The sequence below is a fragment of the Esox lucius genome, chromosome 13 (genome assembly GCF_011004845.1).
Source record: "Esox lucius isolate fEsoLuc1 chromosome 13, fEsoLuc1.pri, whole genome shotgun sequence".
Classification (NCBI taxonomy): Eukaryota; Metazoa; Chordata; class Actinopteri; order Esociformes; family Esocidae; genus Esox; species Esox lucius.
Window position 1 is genome coordinate 19,797,736 of NC_047581.1, and position 23,259 is coordinate 19,820,994.

The 23,259-nt window shown below is 41.6% G+C and overlaps 1 protein-coding gene across 2 annotated transcripts; it reads left to right on the forward strand.

The window, feature by feature from the left end:
• The first annotated feature begins 1,683 nt into the window (after positions 1-1,683).
• Positions 1,684-13,941, forward strand: LOC105009602 (eosinophil peroxidase). 2 transcript variants are annotated; one of them, XM_010869032.4, is made up of 15 exons: positions 1,684-1,755; positions 2,193-2,261; positions 5,204-5,288; positions 5,573-5,757; positions 5,876-6,008; positions 6,206-6,335; positions 6,423-6,629; positions 6,713-7,064; positions 7,173-7,333; positions 7,445-7,703; positions 7,852-8,022; positions 9,111-9,348; positions 9,481-9,680; positions 9,776-9,829; positions 12,987-13,941. In XM_010869032.4, exons 2-15 carry the CDS (start codon positions 2,195-2,197, stop codon positions 13,388-13,390), a joined length of 2,646 nt encoding a protein of 881 aa, XP_010867334.3. In that variant the 5' UTR covers positions 1,684-1,755; positions 2,193-2,194; the 3' UTR covers positions 13,391-13,941. The 2 variants fall into 2 exon arrangements, with proteins under 2 accessions (XP_010867334.3, XP_010867335.3); XM_010869033.4 differs by having other exon boundaries at positions 1,707-1,755; positions 2,166-2,261.
• The last annotated feature ends 9,318 nt before the right edge of the window (positions 13,942-23,259 follow it).

Sequence of the window (23,259 nt, forward strand, 5' to 3'; positions counted from 1 at the left end):
CAACATACCAGTAGCCCAACTCACAGAGAATAGAAAAAAAAAAGCGATTTCAGTATCTCATCAGGGCCTCTCTGGATAAGGTATGTCAGATTGCTTATGTATGATACATTCAGGCCTATTCAGTTTTTGAATGGGTGTTTGGAGTAACGTTTTGTTATGATTGTTAAATCCGATTATAATGGGGAAGTGGAGAACGTGACTTGAGTTATGTCTGTTTTGTCCAGCCTGCCCATGGTGAAATTTGTATTTTTCATACCTTGTAAAGGCTTACGCCTACTATTGAGCTATAGATCAGTGCTGGCAGCCTGGCACAAACAAGACACATCCACTTTACCAGTCCTCCAATTGATTACACACTTGCCACAATTAAAGTAGCCTAACTAAAAACAGGCCACATAGTAATTACATAAATTATCTGGCTAAATAGTTCTCAAGCGACCCAATTATGTTTCCATAACGAACAAGGGAGCACTGAAACTCGTTTGTGTGCTACATGATTGACAGCCCTCATCTGATGGTTTCTTCTCAAGTGTCCAATCACAGTGTTCCTAGCATAAAACACACAGTGCAATGTGGACAGCTCTATCAAATGGGTGAAATCCCACCCCATCCAAATGAAATGTCTATTTCATGTTTAAGTGTACACAATGCAAATGCAATATATATTTATTTATTTATTAAATTATTTATATATTTACTTATATATTTATTTATTTCATATTATGGCACATTAAGTCCTCCATATACTTCGGCATTATTGACAGCAAAGGTTATAAAACCAACTCCATCAACTTTAAGTCAGAGACAGCTATCCAAACTTGATTAACAAAACTTTGACTGTGTTGTAATCTAGACAACACATTATTTTACAGGGTTAAAAGATTCAAACACAGCCCTTAAAGATCCTTTAAATCATAGAGATTGCCAACCTTGTTCTGTTCAACCCTATTCACTTTTATGTCAAACCTGTTTTTTTTACGCAAAGGTATCATTTAATGTTTTTTGTAGCTGTGGGGATGGAGGAAAAAATTGCCTGGTATGCCTAGAAAATCAAAAAAATGCCTGAGCCACTTTCTGGTCCCAATCCACCACACTGAAGTAAATTTGAACAACTACTTAAAGCTTACTGCTTTAATTAAGCAGTAAACTTTATAGAACATTTACCTTAAAATTATATAGGTGTAATGAATGACATAGCAGGCTCAGGATGCAAGTGCTCGAAGAAAGGTTTTAATAAATAAATATTTCAGCAAACACAAAACACGGCTTGGAGTGTTAAAACAAATAGGAAACAGGATAAATAACTGAGGCAGAGAGTGACCTGGGCTATGACCGAAATAATACTCAACAATAAATCAGTGACAATGGTGTGCCTATATAGTGGCGAAAACAAATGTAACAGGTGCACTCAATATACAGGAGACAACGATCGTGGCAACTGGGAAACTGTGAACGTGGTGTGCTGGGAACTGGAGGCCTGTGCTTGTGGCGGTGCTGAATTCACAGAAGAAAAAGGATTACCTTTTCCTTGATGAGTAATCTCTCACAGAGAAATGTTTACATCTAAGAGGAAGGAGTGCGAATGAACAAAACACTTCCTTCTTCCTCATTCCTACATCATGCCGTCCATAATGACTTTCTTAAGCACCTGGAAAAATGGGCTGTGCTTTCTAATGAAGCCTCTGTATATAAATAATGGATGAGATCACAGCGAGACACAATCATCTCTTGGAAGTGCTGATTCAGAGGCTGCTGGTAAACAAACACTCTTTTTCCTCTGTCTGTCTGTTTGGAATAATTCTCTTGGATGTGTCTTGTTCTGTGCTTGGTCTTAGATGAATGTTTACTTGATGTCCATGTATGGTCACCTGATTAAGATTATCTTACAGTGATCACTCCTGTTTAGTTAGTGTGATACACTGCCATATAGGCAAAGCTAGAACCACATTTCTTAGATGTCAGATTCTTAGTTATCCATGTATGTATATAATGTATATAAAATAAGAATGAATAGTAAAATTTGAGTTAACTATGGTCGATTATGGTAAAAATGTGCATTGAAATGTATATATACATTAAAAAATTAGGAAAATTATATTGAATATTCACAAAGGATTTTATGTTATTTTTGTGGGACGTTAACATCCATCAAATCTGGCCATCAGCATCTTAGGACATCCTGTGTGTTTCAGAAATGAACCATTGTTTGGGCCTCCTGGCATTGGGGCTTTACCTCTGCTTGTTCCACCATGTGAATGGAGGTGAGTGAAAGCTATATCACTATTCACTGAACTTGATTAATGACTGCATTCTGTGTGTAGTGCATGAGAAAAGAGAAAATATGTTATAGGGTTGTAAGAACTACGTAACAGAAATCTGTAACAAATACCTGAATGTGCTTTCATATGGTCTGTAACAAATAATGTTAAAACTACCAATAATGTAATAGCTGCTAATAATGTAATCATGTTGGCATTTGTAATGCTATAAATGCTGATAATGTAATAGATATTTTGAATGCATAACATAAGAATGATTTTGTGCATAATGTAATAACTAATTTGTTGACAATCACATTATAAAACAAAACAAAAATTTAACTTAACTTAATTTAACTTACACAAATAATGCATTTTTTTTTTACATTACTGGTAAATTATACATTTTCCATTAATGAATTACAATATATATGTAAGGGACAGTTCGCAATTTATGTTATTAATACATGGAGGAAAACAGAGAAGGATCACGCTTATTTCATTTTTTTTATTTCAAGTAGTTCATAGTCTGATGAAATTCCAATATTTTCTAAATGGACGACTTTGTTGATTGTAGTGGAAAAAATGCAAACCTCCGTATGATAGACTGTCTTATTCCACCCTCCAGTGGCCCCTTTCAACAAGTGTGCAATGATGTAGTCCCTGCTAATTTGAATCTTGTAAAGCACCACATTATCATTATCATTTCACACAAAATAATAAGTAGACGTGCCAAATTTTAAATGTATTTGTTTGTCTGATTTCGAGACTAACACTACAAAACAAAATACATTCTGTATGAAATGTTCAACTGATTGTATTTCTTCAAAAAGGATAGGAAGGATTAAACTTGAACTTAATTTTCGTTTTATTCGTTAAAAGTAGACCAATAATTGCATAATTAAAGTCACCGCTGTGTCCCAAAATGTATGCCTTTATTAAACCCCTAGCCCCTCAACCTTTGAGGAAATAGTAGATAGAATTCAGAGTTATAAAAGAAGTTCTCGTTTTTGAAATACTAAAATACTAAAATGTTTGAGGGGGTTGAACTGGGGTTACGCAGATTTGGGACGTGGCTATAGCACCCCCAAGACCCGGTGTAGCAGATTTGGGACGTGGCTATAGCAGCCCCAAGACCCGGTGTAGCCTTGCCTGGTGCTGAATAGGTTATGTAATATAATGTAGATAGTGAGTAATGTAGCAAGTGAGGAATCACAGAATACAGACACGTTCAGGTGTCCGAAGGCGTTTATAAACACAATAAACAACTCTGATCATTTGAAACAGAAATCGCTGGCTGAGGAACGCTCTACTCACTGTTAGTGAAAGGCGACACACACACACACACACACATACACACACACACACACACCATTCACTAGTCTCTCGGGGGTGGCGTCTGTTTTCCGTTAAATAATTATCTCTCAAGTAATCGGGTGGAGTTTATCTCAGCAGTACCCTCCGGAATACTCCAGTCCATCACCTCGCTCCCCTTGCGCGGTCTCTGGCCTGAATATTCCGCTTCTCCCAGGATGCATGCTCTCCATGGTTCTGAATCTCCGTAGGACTCTAATCGACCTGGTGTGCCACAATGGATTTTAAAGTTTATGTCGAAGAAACCGGGGAGAGTTGTAATATTTTTCATAATTTCCTCAGTTTTGAGACGACGAGACCAACACTGCCAGTTCACATGGTGTTTCGTAGACTTAATATGAATAATAAAATGGATACACAAAGCAGTTGATGCTGTCACAAAATAACGTTTCCTGAAAATAATTACTTTCTTACTTCAAAATAATTTCTCTGCAGACTCTAATTTCAATCAGATCCAAATGGTGAGTAAAATCTGGAAACACGTATTTCAAAAATGGGTTAAATGGAGCTGAATGCTGCTTTAGAAAATCAGTCTGTGTTATATGTACTGTCATATCCTCTAAAACTAGTCTGAAGTCTGGCCGAAATCATGTCAGCTCACCTTGTTTGTTCTTAAACAAAAACGCCACACATTGTGATATCTTGTTGGAACATTATCTAGTATGCACCCCGTGGCGGCTGCTGGTCTTTCAAAGAGGGGAAGCTCATTTTCGGCCTACATTATAACCCTCTGATGGTCTTCCTTTGTAGTGACACTCGTAAAACTGAAACAAGGATTGTGGTGTAGCCTATAATTGTGTGAAATGTATGATGCAAATCGGCTAGCAATTTCGCCAAACAAATATAAAGAAAAATGGCAGAAGTTTGTCTTTCGAATACACTTGGGAAATCCGCGATGAGACCGAGCGCGAAATGGCTTCAGTGACTTCTTATAGTACAGACCGCTGTCAGTCAAAAGGAGATGCAGTTTGACAGATCGTCAGATCCTCCAATCAACACGCGGAAGCCCGGGCCAGCCCACTCCTCATTCACCCCCAGAGACGCTGAGCGTCCGTGGGCGGGGCATAATCACAGCATTTATCCAATCACTGTCTACTTTCGGAGCCCTGAAAAAAACGAAGCAGCATCATTGAGGTCAATGGACGCTCGGCTTCAACAGGGAAATACACTGTGACGCTGCGGGATTGGATGAGAAGAAAATCGAGTCAGCCGACCTGAAGCTGATTCTGAACTTACTAGTTTTAGAGATGAACGTGTTTTAACGCATTTTTTTTCAATAAAATGTTTACACAATAGTACATATTTGACCATAATTTTTTTTGACATTATAGGGGAAGCCGAGCTTCCCTTGTACTCTTAAAGAAATCCCCACTGTATGCACCTTTTAAACTCCACCCCAGCAAGGCAATTGATCAGGTTTAAGTTTTGCAAGGTGTTACTCACTCTTTGTTCTGCATGAATTTCCCCGGTTTAGTGTCAGCTAGCTATGTTTTTGAAAAAGTAGGTTTCTAGCACTGGACTAGCATGTAGATATGTCACATAAATACAAATGTTTATGTTTTCTTCCAAAGAGCTCTTGAAGAGGAATTTCATCCTGAAGGCAGTGAATGATGCCAAGATAAGAGTTGATGCGGACTATGAGTACTCCAGAAAAGAGTGAGTTGAGTGTACAATTCCTTCTTTGATATCTTATAGGAGCCTGCGTGGTAGATTGTAGCTAAGAAAATGTTTGTCCATGATTTGGATGAATTAAAGGACATATTTTTGTATACAATGTGCAGATTAGTCAATAGAGTATGTAAACCTATTCTATATGAAAATATATTTATAGTCATTATAACCTAACCATCTTGTATCTTGCATTGTATGAATGCCTAGAAGCCTCTGAAACAATCCTACAAAGATTCCTATGAGATACAATTGGCTCTTCCTCACTGTAGGAGTTTATCACGAGTAAGGAGGAATACTGTCGGGTCTATGGACATCAGGCGACTGCTGACACAGCCTGCTCGGGACACCCGCTCAGCAGTGCGAGCTGCCGAATATATGGAGAATACCATCAAACTGATCCTGGCGAGATCAACCCAAAACCACCATATTCACAAGCGCTCCCTCAATGCTACAGGTCTGTTCTGTTTCTCAAACGCGCAAAAAGTACACGTCTATGCACACACGCCTGCTTCACATAGTATGTCCTCATTGACACACCGACCACACAGCTCACGCAGCTCATATCCCCACAGACCTGATCTCTGCCCATGATCTGGAGACTATTGCTAATCTGACTGGCTGTGCAGCCAGGACCCATCGCCCTTCCTGTGATAACATCCCCACGGTGAACAGGTTCCGCACGGCCACCAGTGTCTGCAACAACAGGTGAGCCTGTGCTAACGGACAAACAGCGACAAGGCCACGAAACCCCAACACAAGCCTGTTAAGCAACACAAAAATAATGTAAAATCACAGAAAGACGTTGCTAGTGATGCATGGCCAAAACCAAAGGAATGAAGCGATATTGGACATACAATGGAGACTTGTGTACATGTCATTTATATTTGTATCTCCCTCTCTAGAAAAGAACCTCGCAGGGGTGCTTCCAACACGCCCTTCACCCGCTGGCTCCCTCCTCAGTATGAGGATGGTGTCTCCCTGGCAAAGGGCTGGGACCCAAACAGACAAATCAATGGGAACTACCTTCCCTTGGTAATAGAACAGTATTATCATTACCAATGTCTTCATGTTATTAAGCTAGAAGAAACACTTTAATAATAATTTCCTACGTTTCTCTAGGTGAGGGAGGTTTCTGACCACATCTTGAAACCAGTGGACAATAACTTGGAGAGTGACGTTTTGAACACCAACCTGGTGACCTTCTTTGGCCAGTGGACTGACCACGACCTGACTCTCACCCCGACGTCCCCCAGCATCCGCTCCTTCAACAACGGTGTAAACTGTGATGTGAGCTGTGATCGCACAGAGCCCTGCTTCCCCATCACGGTCAGTCTCTCCTTCCACATGCACACATAAAAGGGAAACCGAAAATGACTCCCACTAACAACTCCCATATTCTCCTGAAACAGATCCCAGAGGATGACCCCCGCACCGACAAGACGTGCATCACCTTCTTCCGCTCGGCCCCTGCCTGCGGCTCAGGCTACACGGGCCACATCTTCGGAGCCGCCAACGTGAGGGAGCAGATTAACGCTCTGACGAGCTTCATTGACTCGGGCCAGGTGTACGGCTCAGAAGACGCACAGGCCCGCGACCTCCGCGACCTCACCAGTGACAAGGGCCTGCTGCGGGTCAACACCCGGTTCACAGACAACGGGCGCGAGCTCCTGCCCTTCTCCAACATGGATGTCAGCATGTGTGCCAACCACCGCCGCATCACCAACAACAGCAACGCAGAGGAGGTGCCCTGCTTTGTGGCGGGTGAGCGACAACGAAACGTTGAAAACGTGCCCCCAGAGGGCATGTGTAATTAATGTTACCCCACATCCCTTGAAACCAGGGGTCTAGCGGTCTCCTGCTGTTTTCCAGGTGATCCCCGTTCCACGGAGAACATTGCCCTGACCTCCATCCACACATTGATGCTGCGTGAACACAACCGTCTGGCCCGAGCCCTCGCTCAGCTCAACCCTCAGTGGACTGGAGAGACCATCTACCAGGAGGCCCGTAAGATCATGGGAGCCAAATTCCAGGTAAGTCCGATGAGAGCATGTGAAAAAATGAAGCACTTTAACATACCCACGTATGTGGGTTGCTGGGTAATGAGTCGGTTCCCTCATCTCTGCCCTCCTCTTTCCCCTCAGGTGTTCACGTTCAGGGACTACCTGGTCCACATCGTGGGCCCAGACTTGATTAAAAAGAAGCTGTCCAGCTACCCTGGTTATGATGAGAATGTGGACCCCACCATAGCCAGTGTGTTTGCCACTGCTGCCTTCCGCTTTGCTCACCCTACCATCCAACCCTTTCAGTTCCGTCTGGATGAGAATTACAATGAGAGCCCTCGGTACCCCAGCCCGCTTCTGCACAACGCCTTCTTCACCCCCTGGAGGATCATCTTTGAAGGTACACTTCTGAGGCCAATTACTTTACATTCACCATAAGTTAACTTTCACTTACTACTTTGAAAGGGGATTGATCAAATTAAGGTTATATTGCTGAATTATTACAGCAGTGCAGCTGGATCACATTGTATTTCTACCTGCTTGTGCAGGTGGTTTGGACCCTGTTGTGAGGGGGCTGGTCGGACGTCCGAATAAGCTGAACACTCAGGACCACATATTGCACGATGAGCTGAGGGAAAAGCTGTTTGACTTGTCCATGCATCTGAACCGAGACCTGGGTTCTCTCAACATGCAGCGTGGTCGGGACCACGGGATCCCTGGTAAGGTTTTCTGTCTATGAACTTCAGTGTCCACTATGTGACAGACAGCCATGTTGTTAGGACTTTAGACCACTTATCGAAAGGTTACATGGGGAAAGCTGTCACTGTGCTCTTGAGCGAGGCACTTAACCCAAATTGTTCGCATAATATGCTCTAGATAAGAGCTGCCTAATGTCTAATAAACCATTTATATTTGTCAAATATTCCCAAATCATATTTGCACATTTCTTCCACCTGTTTAAGCCAGCTTTTTTCTGTTTCTCAAACCTTGCTCTAGGAATAGTTATTCACCTGTTATGAGTTTAGTTGCACATGTATTTAGGTGTGACAATGAGATGTCATAGAAATGTGTGCTAAATTGTTAATGACCATGTTAAAAAAAATTTCTAATTAGACTGATAAATTGACAGATTAAGTATCAAAGTGAAGAACTGTTGAAGCTCTTGTATGGTTCGAGGGGACCCCGTTTGTTTCATAAATTAGCAAAAGTCTTGCACAATGCCAATTTGCATTGCCCTTTGGGCTTTCCAGCCACTGCTGCTAAACTAGAGAAGTCTGAATATATTATAGTTATTAGAAATTATAATTAACATTATATTTTGAACCAGAATGAAAATTATTGGATATTATCCTCATTCTTTTTATATTAAATCTCTATGTAGTTAGGTTGAAAAATATTGTTTGTGGGCAATTCTTTCAACAGTGTGTGTATGTGGGTAATATTTTGACCAATCATGTATAATGAATTTAGTCATGTTTTTTTATAATATATTAAAGAAATAGGCTTACATTTTGATATTTCGTTTCTGTATGCTTTTTAGGAAACTAGGCTATAATGGAATGTGTTAATTCCAATGCAATATAGAAAAGACTGCATATACACACCTTGTATGAACCACATCATTTTTCCACGAAACATGTTCTAATGTTCCAGTCAGTGGTCAGGTTTTGATGCATGTGAAAATTGCTAAATAAATTTGGGCTGTGAAAATTGTTAAATATTTCTAAACCATGGTGTCCTCTAATACCCTCTAACCCGGTGAAAGTCCACAGATTTATCAATACATTATGTTTGTTACCCCCCTTAGGTTACAATGAATGGCGTGGTTTTTGTGGACTATCCCAGCCCAAGGACCTGACTGAGCTGGCGGTGGTGATGAACAACACTGTGCTGGCTCAGAAACTGCTGGACCTCTATGGGACTCCTGACAACATTGATGTGTGGCTAGGAGGTGTGGCTGAACCCTTTGTTCCCAATGGCCGTGTGGGTCCCCTCTTAGGCTGCCTCATCGCCAATCAGTTCCAGAAGATCCGTCAAGGAGATCGGTGAGAACTACGGGTCATGTGGAGAAGAACAATTCATCCACAGCATGTTTCACTATATCATTAACTGATACTTTTTTAGATTTGGACTGTCACATCTGTGACAGGCATGTTTATCTGTCTTCTGTGTTTTAGATTCTGGTGGGAGAACGATGGAGTCTTCACTGACGCTCAGAGAGACAGTTTGAGGAAGGCGTCTCTGGCTCGTATCATCTGTGACAACACTGGCATCACCGATGTCCCTAAGAACCCCTTCTATTTCCGCCCACGTGGGGTTGGTTACACCCCCTGTGAAAACATCCCTGCCTTTGACCTCAGCCCCTGGAAAGAAAACAGTGAGTATTGATCTGAGGCCTTGACATACAGGCCTCTTTATTTGACCTCACGCAGGTGTCAAACAATAGTATTTCTAATGTGATTTTAAATATAGGACAACCAGGACCACCAGGACCACCCGGACCACGAGGACCACCAGGACCACCAGGTAAAATTACCATTCTGTTTCTCCCTTGAAGACAGGGCCAGCCCTGGGCATAAGCATCAAAAGCGGACTCTTAGGGCCACCGACCACCAGGGGCCCCTGGACTGCTAGTGAGCCCCGGACCAAAAAGGGAGAGGGAGTGCCCAAATAAAATTTTGCTTAGAGCCTCCCAAAGCCCCGGACCCCCCAAAAGACACTTTGCATGTTAGATTTTTTTATTCAATGTTTACATCCCCAAATATCAGTTGTGTGCCTCAGTTCTCGTGTGTGTGATCATCATGCGCGCAAAAGTGGGCATGCATAAGCAGATAAGTGACCAATGAAGCCCTAGTTTCATTTTCTCCGGTTTTGGCTGGTAAAAGCATGTCTACGATAGTATTAGCCGACCCATATAAAATGTGATTTATCCTTTCTGCCTTCTAGAACATGTTGCTGTTACTCACACACTCAGTTGTCTGTGTCTAGTCAGTGATGTGATGTATCATCAGAAAAGGGGTTGTGATGTCCTGATCTGTTGAAAGTATAACTGCAAAACAACGATTAGTGTGGTTCAACAGTCCTTCGGACTTTCATCCACTAGGTATTGTTCTTTCAACTCCCAAAAATGGTGGATCTCAGAAGTTCCATCATCAGAGTGAAGCATACACCCTATTCAGACAAGTTTCCATAAAGGTCTATTTGAAAATTCATTGTCCATTCAGAACTAGCTTGGCTGATGTTTCATTCAATGTGCTAGATTTATGCTCGATAGCACATGGATGAGATTCCATTGTCTGATCAGAATTGACTTTGCTTAGACAAATAAAAAATTGTTAGATCTATGCTATACAACCATTAAAATGTTAGACCTTACATCACACAAAACATTTTCCAAATAAACCAATTAAAAACAAATGCTAAGAATGGAAGATGTAAAACATAGCAGATGCCAATGCTCTGTTTTAACTATGCAAACAGATTTAAAATATTTATTTATTTTTTTTGTAAATATTTGAGTATATTTTTTCATGTGACAATACTGAAGAAATGAAACTTTGCTACAATGTAATGTAGTGAGTGTACAGCTTGTATAACAGTGTACATTTGCTGTCCCCTCAAAACAACCCAACACACTGCCATTAATGTCTAAACCGCTGGCAACAAAAGTGAGTACACCCCTAAGTGAAAATGTCCAAATTGGGCCCAAAGTGTCTATATTGTGTGTGGCCACCATTATTTTCCAGCACTGCCTTAACCCTCTTGGGCATGGAGTTCACCAGAGCTTCACAGGTTGTCACTGGAGTCCTCTTCCACTCTTTCATGACGACATCACAGATGCCCCACAGATGCTCAGTAGGGTTTAGTTCTGGAGACATGCTTGGCCAGTCCATCACCTTTACTCTCAGCTTCTTTACCAAAGCACTGGTCGTCTTAGAGGTGTGTTTGGGGTTGTTATCTTGTTGGAATACTGCCCTGCAGCCCAGTCTCCAAAGGGAGGGGATCATGCTCTGCTTCAGTATGTCACTGTACATGTTGGCATTCATGCTTTCCTCAATGAACTGTAGCTGCCCAGTGCCGGTAGCACTCATGCAGCCCCAGACCATGACACTCCCACCACCATGCATGACAGTAGGCAAGACACACTTGTCTTTGTACTCATCACCTGGTTGCCGCCACACACGCTTGACACCATCTGAACCAAATAAGTCAGACCACAAGACATGGTTCCAGTAACCCATGTCCTTAGTCTGCTCGTCTTCAGCAAACTGTTTGTGGGCTTTCTTGTGCATCATCTTTAGAAGAAGCTTCCTTTAGGGATGACAGCCATGCAGACCAATTTGATGCAGTGTGTGGCGTATGGTCTGAGCAATGACAGGTTGACCCCCCACCCCTTCAACCTCTGCAGCAATGCTGGCAGCACTCATACATCTATTTCCCAAAGACAACCTCTGGATATGATGCTGAGCACGTGCACTCAACTTCTTTGGTCGACTATGGACAAGGCCTGTTCTGAGTGGAACCAGTCCTGTCAAACCGCTGTATGGTCTTGGCCACCGTGCTGCAGCTCGGTTTCAGGGTCTTGGCAATCTTCTTATAGCCTAGGCCATCTTTATGTAGAGCAACAATTCTTTTTTTCAGATCCTCAGAGAGTTCTTTGCCATGAGATGCTATGATGAGGGAGTGTGAGAGCGATGACACCAAATTTAACACACCTGCTCCCCATTCACACCTGAGACCTTGTAACACTAATGCGTCACATGACACTGGGGAGGGAAAATGGCTAATTGGGCCCGATTTGGAAATGTTTACTTAGGGGTGTACTCACTTTTGCTGCCAGCAGTTTAGAAATTAATGGTTGTCTGTTGAGTTATTTTGAGGGGACAGCAAATGTACACTGCTCTTCAAGCTGTACACTCACTACTTTACATTGTAGCAAATTGTCATTTCTTCAGTGTTGTCACATGAAAGGATACTCCAATATTTACAAAGATGTGAGGGGTGTACTCACTTTTGTGAGATACTGTAACTCTTTACAAGTACCAATTTGATTTGCTTTGAGCCCTAAGTTCAACCTTTTCCAATCATAATCAATGATCATATCATGCATTCCCCCTGCTTTCACTTCATTAAGTCTATGTATAGTGACACCATGAGTGAAAGCAGAACAATGACCAAGATAATATAATCTATTAACATAGGTTAACCTATTTTGAAAATGTTGGTGGTTGTGGAGCAAAACATCAGACTACAGCAAATTTTGTGGGTACTTGAAAAGCAACAGGATTTCTTGATTTTTATGTACAATAATGTCAATACCCTTTTCAAGAAATGTAAATGTAACGGATTACATTCATAACATATGCCTGACCTTCCCAACCGTGGCCATTCCACATTAGCTGGTTCACTGAAAAGATTGAATGCCCATAATAGGCACAAACTCAGATGTCAATGTCCAGTATTGCATTTGTATTTCAACATGAAACACTGACAATAAAGCAATGAATTAGACATTGACACCTTCCTGTTATGTTGAAATATTATTTTGATATTTATTACATTTTTAAGTAAAGTAATGTTGACCAATATTTCTGTACTGTCAATATTATATCAGAAATATTAGAATGACTGTAGAGTTGTAGTGCTAACACATGTAATTTCTAACTTTCTCTCTTTCACTCAGGGCCACAGGGTTTGCCTGGCACTGCTGCAAAATCTGCCTTTGCACTACATCTGGGCAACAACTCCCCCATAGCAGGCCAACCCCTCCGATTCCATGAGGTCATCTACAACGGACAGAATCACTACAACCCCACGACAGGGGTGTTCACGTGTGTGGAGCCAGGAGTCTATGAGTTTCAGTTCCATTGCACCATAAATCAGAATGTAGGAAATGTGGACCTTCTGAAAAACGGTAAGCTGGTGCTACACGGTTTCACCACCAATCAGAACAGCCTCATCACAGCCACTGGAGACACTCTGCTGCAACTGAAAAAGGGGGACCGTATCTGGCTGGCAGCTAATCGTGGAGGAATTGGTTTGACCTCTGATAGCTACTTCTCAGGCCACCTCATCTTCACTGCCTAGAGCAGGAGAGCCGAATGTATTTTCTGTATTTCTTTTAAATGTTGTACTTCTTTTTGCTTTTCAGTTTACTATAAACAGCCTTTAAAAACATCTAATTTTAACTGCAGTTTCAGCCACTTCAGTTAATGAAATGGAAGCCTTTATTTTATGGCTTTAAGGTGATTGTGGATTTCAGCTGATTTTTTTCAAATGGGATTTTAAATTCGGAGATTATCTGATTTACTTCCATAGATTTTTTAGCTGCCATAGCTGAAGTTCGCAAAAACATCATAATGTAATATTGAAAGTTTGTCGATTTGTGTTCGGTTGGCAAATTTAGCCTCTCAAAAATATTGTCTTTTGAAATTCTGGCAATGAAAATCAGGAACCCACAAAAAACCTCAGTTGATTCAACTTTACCAATGATTAAGTCCTGGATTAGGAAAATCAGATGAGCCATAATGTATGCTTATGTATGTATAAATATGTGTGTGTGTGTGCGTTTGATCAAAATAATGTTCTTATAGTGTTCCATCCCTTGAAATTAAAAACTATAATAATGAATAATAAAAGAAATGCTATCCTGTGTTTTGTTAGTCACCTCATATCAGCACCTAACCCCATATTGTCCAGAAATCTATAATAATAGTTGTATAACACCCACAGACATCAGACATGAATGCACACAATCTGTCACCATTTAGAATAAATAATAAAAAAAAACATTGTGGGTTTAATATACACTTACAATATTGTTTTAATTATTTCATGTAGCCACTAACATTATAAGCAAGGCAAGTTTATTTGTTTAGAACATTTCATACGCAGGGCAATTCAAAGTGCTTTAAATTATATAAAAATTATAAAAGTAATAGAAATAAATGTATTATAAAGACAAAGCATACAATTAAAAACATCACAGTACTTGGTTGTAATCTCTGGACGATACCTATTTTGAATGCAAGAATAGTCACCTAGATAAATATTGATTACTAAACATATGAGCTTTAGTAAAATGTATTTTCATTTAAGTTGTTTTTAAGAATAATACAATTGACTTGAGATGATCACACAAGTTAAAACTATGTTTAACTATGTCAGGTAGGCATAGAAGCTCATACAAGCCTAAAAAAATTGCTTTTCAATTCATATTGCCACAATCTAGCTGGAAAAGAGGAACACCTATCTGAGAAGTCTGTAAACCGTCTCTTGTAAGGACTCCAAGATGTAATGGCTAACCGAAGACATTTATCTCATCCACCTTCTTTAGACACTCTTTAAATTGGTTCTTAAAAAGGTAGGTGAATCAGGTTGCTCAAGATCTGATAATCACTGTCCCGAAGCTATTGTGCACAGCACAGCTTGGAACACCTAGAAAACTTACAATTCGATAATGGCCTTTATAGAGGAACTATATTTTTTATGTTGTGTAAAGCAATTCTCAATTCTTTTGAATTTAGTGAATTAAAGTTATTACCTATTATCCAGCTGTGTAAATCCTCTGAAAATAAAGTATATCTGCTACAAGAAAACAACAAATGTTCAGTTGTTTCTATGTTTTCCAAAAAAACATTAATTTGGGTCAGCTGAATCAATGAAAACAGGTAACTGAGTGAAGGCCTAAGTGCACACGTTTTACTAGAAAATAAACTCATCTGGGTTTCTTCAATAATGTTGCTTTTTAACTCCCCCAGAAATGAGAGAAACATCAGTGTAAACACAGATCCTGACCTCTACTTTGATAAACATATAAAATATATCTCAAGAGCTGCTTTTTTCCATCTTCGGAACATTGCACTGCAGTGCTCTTCTCACCGGTTACCCAAATAAATCAATAAACTTCAGTTAGTGTTGAACACAGCTGCTACCCACACAGAAGTATTATATTTTGACATATATGTTTTTAATATGTGCCTATATATTTTATAACAAATACTAATTTACATATTATATGTACAGTGAGGGGAAAAGGTATTTGATCCCCTGCTGATTTTGTGTGTTTGCCCACTGACAAAGAAATTATCGGTCTATAATAAGAGACAGAATAACAAAAAAAAAAAAAACACGTGAAATATTTTATAAATTGATTGCATTTTAATGAGTGAAACATGACTTAGTACTTGGTGGCAAAACCCTTGTTGGCAATCACAGAGGTCAGATGTTTCTTATAATTGGCCACCAGGTTTGCACACATCTCAGGAGGGATTTTGTCCCACTCCTCTCTGCAGGTCTTCTCCAAGTCATTAAGGTTTCGAGGCTGACGTTTGGCAACTTGAACCTTCACCTCCCTCCACAGATTTTCTATGGGATTAAGGTCTGAAAACTGGCTAGGCCATTCCAGGACCTTAATGTGCTTTTTCTTGAGTCATTCTTTGTTGACTTGGCCGTGTGTTTTGGGTCATTGTCATGCTGGAATATCAGCTCGTTACCTGTATATAAGACCCCTGGGAGCCAGAAATATTTCTGATTGAGAGGGGATCAAATACTTATTGCATTAAAATGCAATCAATTCATAACATTGTTGACATGCGTTTTTCTGGATTTGTTTGTTGTTATTCTCTCTCTCACTGTTGATGCAGACTCAGTGCAAACCTTCAAGTGTCTACTAAAGACTCCTCTCTTCAGCATGGTCTATGATTAAGTTTAGCTTAGTCTGGCCCAGGGGTGTGAAACTGACCGGAATGGCTTGATACAGTGTAGCATTGCTGTCTTGCCAGGCGGCCTCTCATCTCCACTGGGATGCCCTCTCTTCAATGCCATTCAGGGGCGGAGTCACTGACTCACTGTTGTTTCTCCCTCGCGGCCCTTGAGCAATGGGAGTGAACTCTGGATGATACTCAGTCCTCTTTCAGGGTGGTTGCAGTAGGTTCATGTCCCTTTGGTTAATGCTTGACAGTGTGGGTGGATTGACATCCTGCCTGTTGGTCTCTTTCTCCATTGTGAATTTAAGGAATGCGCTCTCAAAATGTTCCTTTTCTCCTGCTCCGTTTAAACTTAGGAGGACATGAGGTCTAGGACTACACCTCAGGAGTACCGGGCTTGAAAGACTTGTAGCTGTCCCTGTCCAAAGTCCTCCTGGTTGTGTTGCAGACCAAGACGATACCTAACGATTCCAGCTGCCCCTCCGCTGACCATTCCTCCCCCCATATTGTCCTTGTCCTTGTTCATCTGGTCATGCTTCTGACCTGGATGTTTTATAGACTCTGGACACAAATCAACATGCATTTATTAATTACAAAAATGTTTACTACATTTTTCAATTGTTCAACAGGCACAGCCAGGCACAGTTCAACAGGTCAACCCTCCGAGCCTGGTTCCTCTTTATGTTTCTTCCTAAGCTTTGCCCTCTTTTAGGCAGCTTTTCCTAGCCACTGTGCATCAACTGTTGTTGCTTGCTCCTTGGGGTTTCAGGCTGGGTGTTTTCTAAAAGCCCTTGGTGACAACTGCTGATGTAAAATAGGCTTTATGAATACATTTGATTGATTGATGGAATGTTAAATGGCAGAATAACAATACAAGTCATAGCCGAGTATATTCACCCTTTCTTTCAAAATGAGTCATTTGATGACTATGTGTTAATGTTTAACCCAGCTGTCTTATTTTCCTGTGTTGTGTGATGTTTCCCAAGGGCTGTGTATAGATAGGCCACTGTTAAATACTGGGGACCATAATGCCAGGCTCTGTGCGGTTATGGTGCTGAGTAATATGGGTCTGGCAAGGGGTCAATGTAAACATGTCGGAACTAGTCCATCAGACTTTGAAGATCATGTGTCAGAAGTCGGAACCTGTCGTAAAAGAGAACACGCTGGGTGGACATTGGCGAGGCAGCTGGGGAGGCCAGTCCCAACCCTCAGCATCTACCTCTCAGAAATCTTGATCAGAGAGGATATATAAAGGAATGGGTGAGAGCTACCCCGTGGTGCGTTGTGTATGTGGGGAGTGTAAATGTGACTGCATTTCTCTGTGTCTCATTAGAGACTGTGAAGAGGCCAAATAAGACGACAGCTGCCCTTCCACAACAGTTGGATGACAGTTTCTTCAAAGAAATGCATTTAACAGTGTTCATGGTCATGGGGTCCCTCCACACAGCTTGGTTTGCAACGCCTGTACAACTGCCTGTACCAACAGAGGTTTGTCCTGCCAGGATACCCCTTGATGTGCACTTTCCAGTAAGCTTGTGGCTTTATCAGTCTTCTTAAAAATCCATGGTGGTCATAGAATACCCTAATTGGCATGTTTGCTGGGTAAAAATGATCTCCCAATGATGTCCTAGTTGGGGTTGGTGCATTGTTGAACTGTTGCCAACTCAGTTATATAAAACATATACATATTTCTTACAGTTGGTGCTACTACACTTAACCTTTTTCCAACTTCCATGTTTGTACATGTAATGTCCATCCAGTCAACACATTAAACCAGGAACGCAAACTGATCTGCAGCAGAGAATCAATACCCCTCCATCTGGATGTGGGAAAATCCTCTAATTTAATCCTTCTTAATTTCTGGTGAGGTTGGAACCTCTCCAGGTTAAATAGTCTCTCAGCTGGAGAGAATATTTATCTTCATTAAATCTTATTCATCTTCATATCTGTTGGCTGGAAATTCTGGCCCGACCAGTTTTCAACTCTGTGATGGAGAGCTTGATAATCTGGGAGAGGTCACAATCTCTGAGGCCAAGTTAAAATGGCTCAACAGAAAGCCCAGCGCCGAATACCTTCTGTAGACCGACTTAGAATTGATATTTGACAACAGTATCTTTCCTATATCATTGCTTGATATCAGGTTTATCGTGTGGGATGTGTATCTCTGTTGTGGATCAAGAGAAAATGAATCATCTACGTCAGATTTGGAGTTTTCTTGTACCACATCTGTAAATGTCACACCCCCTTCCTCTTCTCCACCAACTGTTGCAGGCTGGTAGATTTGAATGCTTTTACCAAATTGGACCCAGTGTCAATGACAGTTGCAGTGATGATGTTTGACAGTTCGTGAACTGAATGAATCTGTTACATTTTATTGGCAATTACATGGTACTGTAGGTATTGCTTCCTCTTATTCTTTTGCTTTTATTATTACAAGACAAGATGGCTCGCAAAATATTTTCCTATCTGTTGCCGCCATCTATACTTTGCTGAGTATCTATTGAAAACAATAGGGGTTTTCTACTGTTGATAGGGGCTGCATTTCCTCCCCCACATTAATCGCTATTAGCTTATTCAGCTCTCCTTTGGAGACAACTTGTTCTCCTGACAGCTCAAAATCCAGGTGTCCTTGTTTGGCTGATGCAGGCTCAAACACTATGGGATTTGTGGTGGCGTATTTCTTTTGGGGTTGCTTAGAGAAATTAAAAGCGGCTTGGAGAGTAATATTTTGTTGATGTATTTATCCTACGGAAATAAAGTAATAGGAGTACATCCATCCTGAAAAGATTAATCTTTTAGATGTGCCTGCATCAGAAGGTATTTTTTCCTAAATATTGCAGATAGTTATTAAATGCATATCTGTAAGTTAAGCAACAATAACAAAGTCACAAGAAAAATCTTGAATCAGTAACTACAATGCTCAAAATAATTAAAAGAACACTTATATCACACATCAGGTCTTGAAATACATTAAAGATCTAAATCATTAGATTTGATTTGAGATAACATTCAACTTTATAGTCATTGAACAGTACAAGTAACAAAATGCAGTTAGTATCAAACCAGAAGAGCAAATAAGGGCAGAACATTTACAAGTATTTACAAGTATTAAGCATATGTATCCTACAAGTAAAATGTTAAGAAGTGCAATGAGGCAAATGCAGTACAAATGGCAATGCTACATGTGCAATTAAGGCAAATAGTGGAGGGCAGAAAATGTACAAGTATTAAGTATAGTGTATAGTGTAGTTGTGTGGGCACAAATGGAAATTCTAAATAGCATTCTAAATGTCCCATCTAGGCAAATTGAAGGAGTAAGGTTGCATGTGCAACCGGGAAGCAGAGATTTCAGCAATGAGGTCCCAGGGGTAGACATATATATGTAACAACTGAAAAATGCAAACATGGTGCCAATTGTTTAAAGGCCAATTTAATGTACAAGGTGCATGTGCAACTGAAATGCAGGAATAGCAGCACTGAGGTTCCTGAGGTAAACACGTACCTGTGACAACTGAAAACATCCATTATAATGCATAGCGAGGCAGTGTCAGAGTAGTACAGAGGGAGTAGTGCAACAAGGTCCCTGAGAGGCGGGGGGTATGGTTACTGATGGGTCACAGAGTTCCCTGAATTCTTTGGGTCACAGAGTTATGCAGGGTTACAGTAGATGGGAAGAAACTGTTCCTGAGCCTGCTGGTGCGGGATTGAAGTGACCTGTACTGCCTGCCTGATGGTAGGAGGACAAACAGTTTGTGGCATGTGTGTGAAGGGTTGCTGAAGATCCTCCGTGCTCTGCGCAGACACCACTTGCGCTGGAGGTCTGTGATGGCAGGAAGCTGGGCACCAGTGGTGTGCCGGGTGATTTTCACCACTCAGTGCAAACAACACATCTGTGGTGGATAGCCTGAGGGGAGTTTAATGGCTGGCTCTTTGTTGTCCCCGTCGAAGCGTACATAATAACTCTACCTGAACCTTTACGGTACATTGTGTAATTCGTTGAGAGCAAAATGACGTAACAAAGGTTAAAGAAAACTAAAATCAACAACCAATTGAGGGCTGGATTCAAACTTACACCGAAAATCTAAGTAAACAATTGAAATAATAATCTGTTCCAACTTGTGTGAATTTCTTTAAGGCAAATCATTATGTGACTCAGTAGTGTGTATGCGCTTCTGACAACGTCTGGGCATGATCCTGATGAGATGGCGGATGGTGTCCTGGGGGATCTCCTCCCAGACCTGGATCAGGGCATCAGTGAGCTCCTGGACAGTCTGTGGTGCTACTTGGTGGTTTCGGCCACATGAGGCCAGGCATTGTCCTGCACCAGAGATAAAGAGGCTTGCCTGGGCAATAAAGCACCGCCAATGGACTTCCAAAGAATGCAAAAAAAGGCTTTATGGAAAAAAAAATGTAGGCTTCAAATCTGGAATGGGCTGCACAGTCTGTAGACATAAACCCCATCGAGCTGGTTTTGGATGAATTGGGCAGAAGAATGAAAGCAAAACAATCTACAACACATTTATAGGAACTTCTGCAACAGTGTTGGGAAAAACTTTCTGAACAATATTTCATTTCCATTGTAGAATGACACGAGGGCGTTCGACAGTTATATCTGCAAGAGGTTGGCTACTTTGATGGGTCAAAATTTTTTATTATATTCTGTTAAACAAAATGATCCCATTATTTATTTTCTGTCTCCAATAGTTAATTTTTTTATGCTTTAATTACAGAATACATAAAAAAAAATGAAACTATGTGAATAAAAAAAAAAATCACTGGATGTGTTATATACAGCTCTGGAAAAAATGATGAGACGATTTCCAATGTATGGCAGCCATTCAATTCCAGTGTCTGGAATTCCAACACAGACACACCTCATTTTGCTTAATGAGGTACTGATTGGGTGATTACCTGAACCAAATCTAATTTTAAAAGGAAAAGAATAAAAACCACTGCTGTGGTCATCACTATCCTCTTGCAATAGGACCAGCTGGATGGCAAAAACCAGAGGTGGGGGACTCGAGTCACAATTTTCAGGACTTGTGACTTGCTTGATTAAAGTATGAAAATGACTTGACTTTGACTTGAGAACAAGTTACTTGAGACTTGACTTGAAGTGGAAGACAATGACTTGAACTTATAATAAACAAACAGCAATACAATTATTTTATATGTTGTGACATCAGCAGCACTAATCAGCGTATGTGCCTTTAACGCTGCACAATTCAAACCGCGCCAAACATGGCAGACAGTAACGTTAGTCGAGCTCCACAAATTGTATCGTTTGGATACAAGGACTTTGAACTGGACCGTGTGAATAAAAAAAGATTTGCCAGATGCAAAATATGCAACAACTTCAAATTTCATTCGTCATTTTAAGAACCACAGGGAAAGGTAAGAAAGTAATCTCTTTATATTCAATTTCACTAAGATCTATAACGATTAAGTAATGAATTCTTTTGTTTGTCATAATTTGGCCTTGGTTGCATATTTTATTTTATTTTTTCTTGTTAGAAATGTGACCATTATCATTACAGAATACGTCTGGTAAATAGATGTAAGGGAATTTGACTATAACAGTGGCATAGCCTGAATTTTAATGTTGATGGGCATTTTAAAATGAGCGGGCATGTATATTATTACACGTAGGCCATAATGTCTGTATTAAATGTGCGCATTTTAAAGTGTTTGTGGACTGCGTGTGGAAACTAAAAAGCATTGTGCTTACACCATAACAGTTAACTTTACTGCATGAAAGGCTAACATGGCGCCGATGTGATTACTAGCACCTAAACATTTCGAAGAGGTTTATTTTTTTTACTCATATAGACAAGGATCATTACAGCGTACCATCTACCATACCATCTTCTTCCGCTTATCCGGGGCCGGGTCGCGGGGGCAGCAGTCTAAGCAGGGATGCCCAGACTTCCCTCTCCCCAGACACTTCCTCCAGCTCTTCCGGGGGGACACCGAGGCGTTCCCAGGCCAGCCGGGAGACATAGTCCCTCCAGCGTGTCCTAGGTCTTCCCCGGGGTCTCCTCCCGGTGGGACGGGACCGGAACACCTTCCCAGGAAGGCGTTCCGGAGGCATCCAAAAAAGATGCCCAAGCCACCTCAGCTGACCCCTCTCGATGTGGAGGAGCAGCGGCTCTACTCTGAGCTCCTCCCGGGTGACCGAGCTTCTCACCCTATCTCTAAGGGATCGCCCGGCCACCCTGCGGAGAAAGCTCATTTCGGCCGCCTGTATCCGGGATCTTGTCCTTTCGGTCATGACCCAAAGCTCATGACCATAGGTGAGAGTAGGAACGTAGATTGACTGGTAAATCGAGAGCTTCGCCTTGCGGCTCAGCTCTTTCTTCACCACGACAGACCGATACATCGACTGCATTACTGCAGAAGCTGCACCGATCCGTCTGTCAATCTCCCGTTCCATCCTTCCCCCACTCGTGAACAAGACCCCTAGATACTTAAACTCCTCCACTTGAGGCAGGCACTCTCCACCAACCTGAAGTGGGCAAGCCACCCTTTTCCGACTGAGGACCATGGCCTCGGATTTGGAGGTACTGATTTTCATCCCCACCGCTTCACACTCGGCTGCAAACCGTCCCAGCGCATGCTGAAGGTCCTGGTTAGAAGGGGCCAACACGACAACATCATCTGCAAAGAGCAGAGACGAAATTGTGTGGTCCCCAAACCTGACACCCTCCGGCCCCTGGCTGCGCCTAGAAATTCTGTCGATAAAAATTACGAACAGAACCGGTGACAAAGGGCAGCCCTGCCGGAGTCCAACATGCACTGGGAACAAGTCTGACTTACTGCCGGCAATGCGGACCAAGCTCCTGCTTCGGTTGTACAGGGACCTGACAGCCCTTAGCAAAGGACCCAGGACCCCATATTCCCCAAGCACCCTCCACAAGATGCCGCGAGGGACACAGTCGAATGCCTTCTCCAAATCCACAAAACACATGTGGATTGGTTGGGCAAACTCCCATGAACCCTCCAACACCCTGTAGAGGGTATAGAGCTGGTCCAGTGTTCCACGGCCCGGACGAAAACCACACTGTTCCTCCTGAATCCGAGGTTCTACTATCGGCCGTATTCTCCTCTCCAGAACCCTGGCATAGACTTTCCCGGGGAGGCTGAGAAGTGTGATCCCCCTATAGTTGGAACACACCCTCCGGTCCCCCTTCTTAAAAAGAGGGACCACCACCCCGGTCTGCCATCCCAGAGGCACTGTCCCCGACCGCC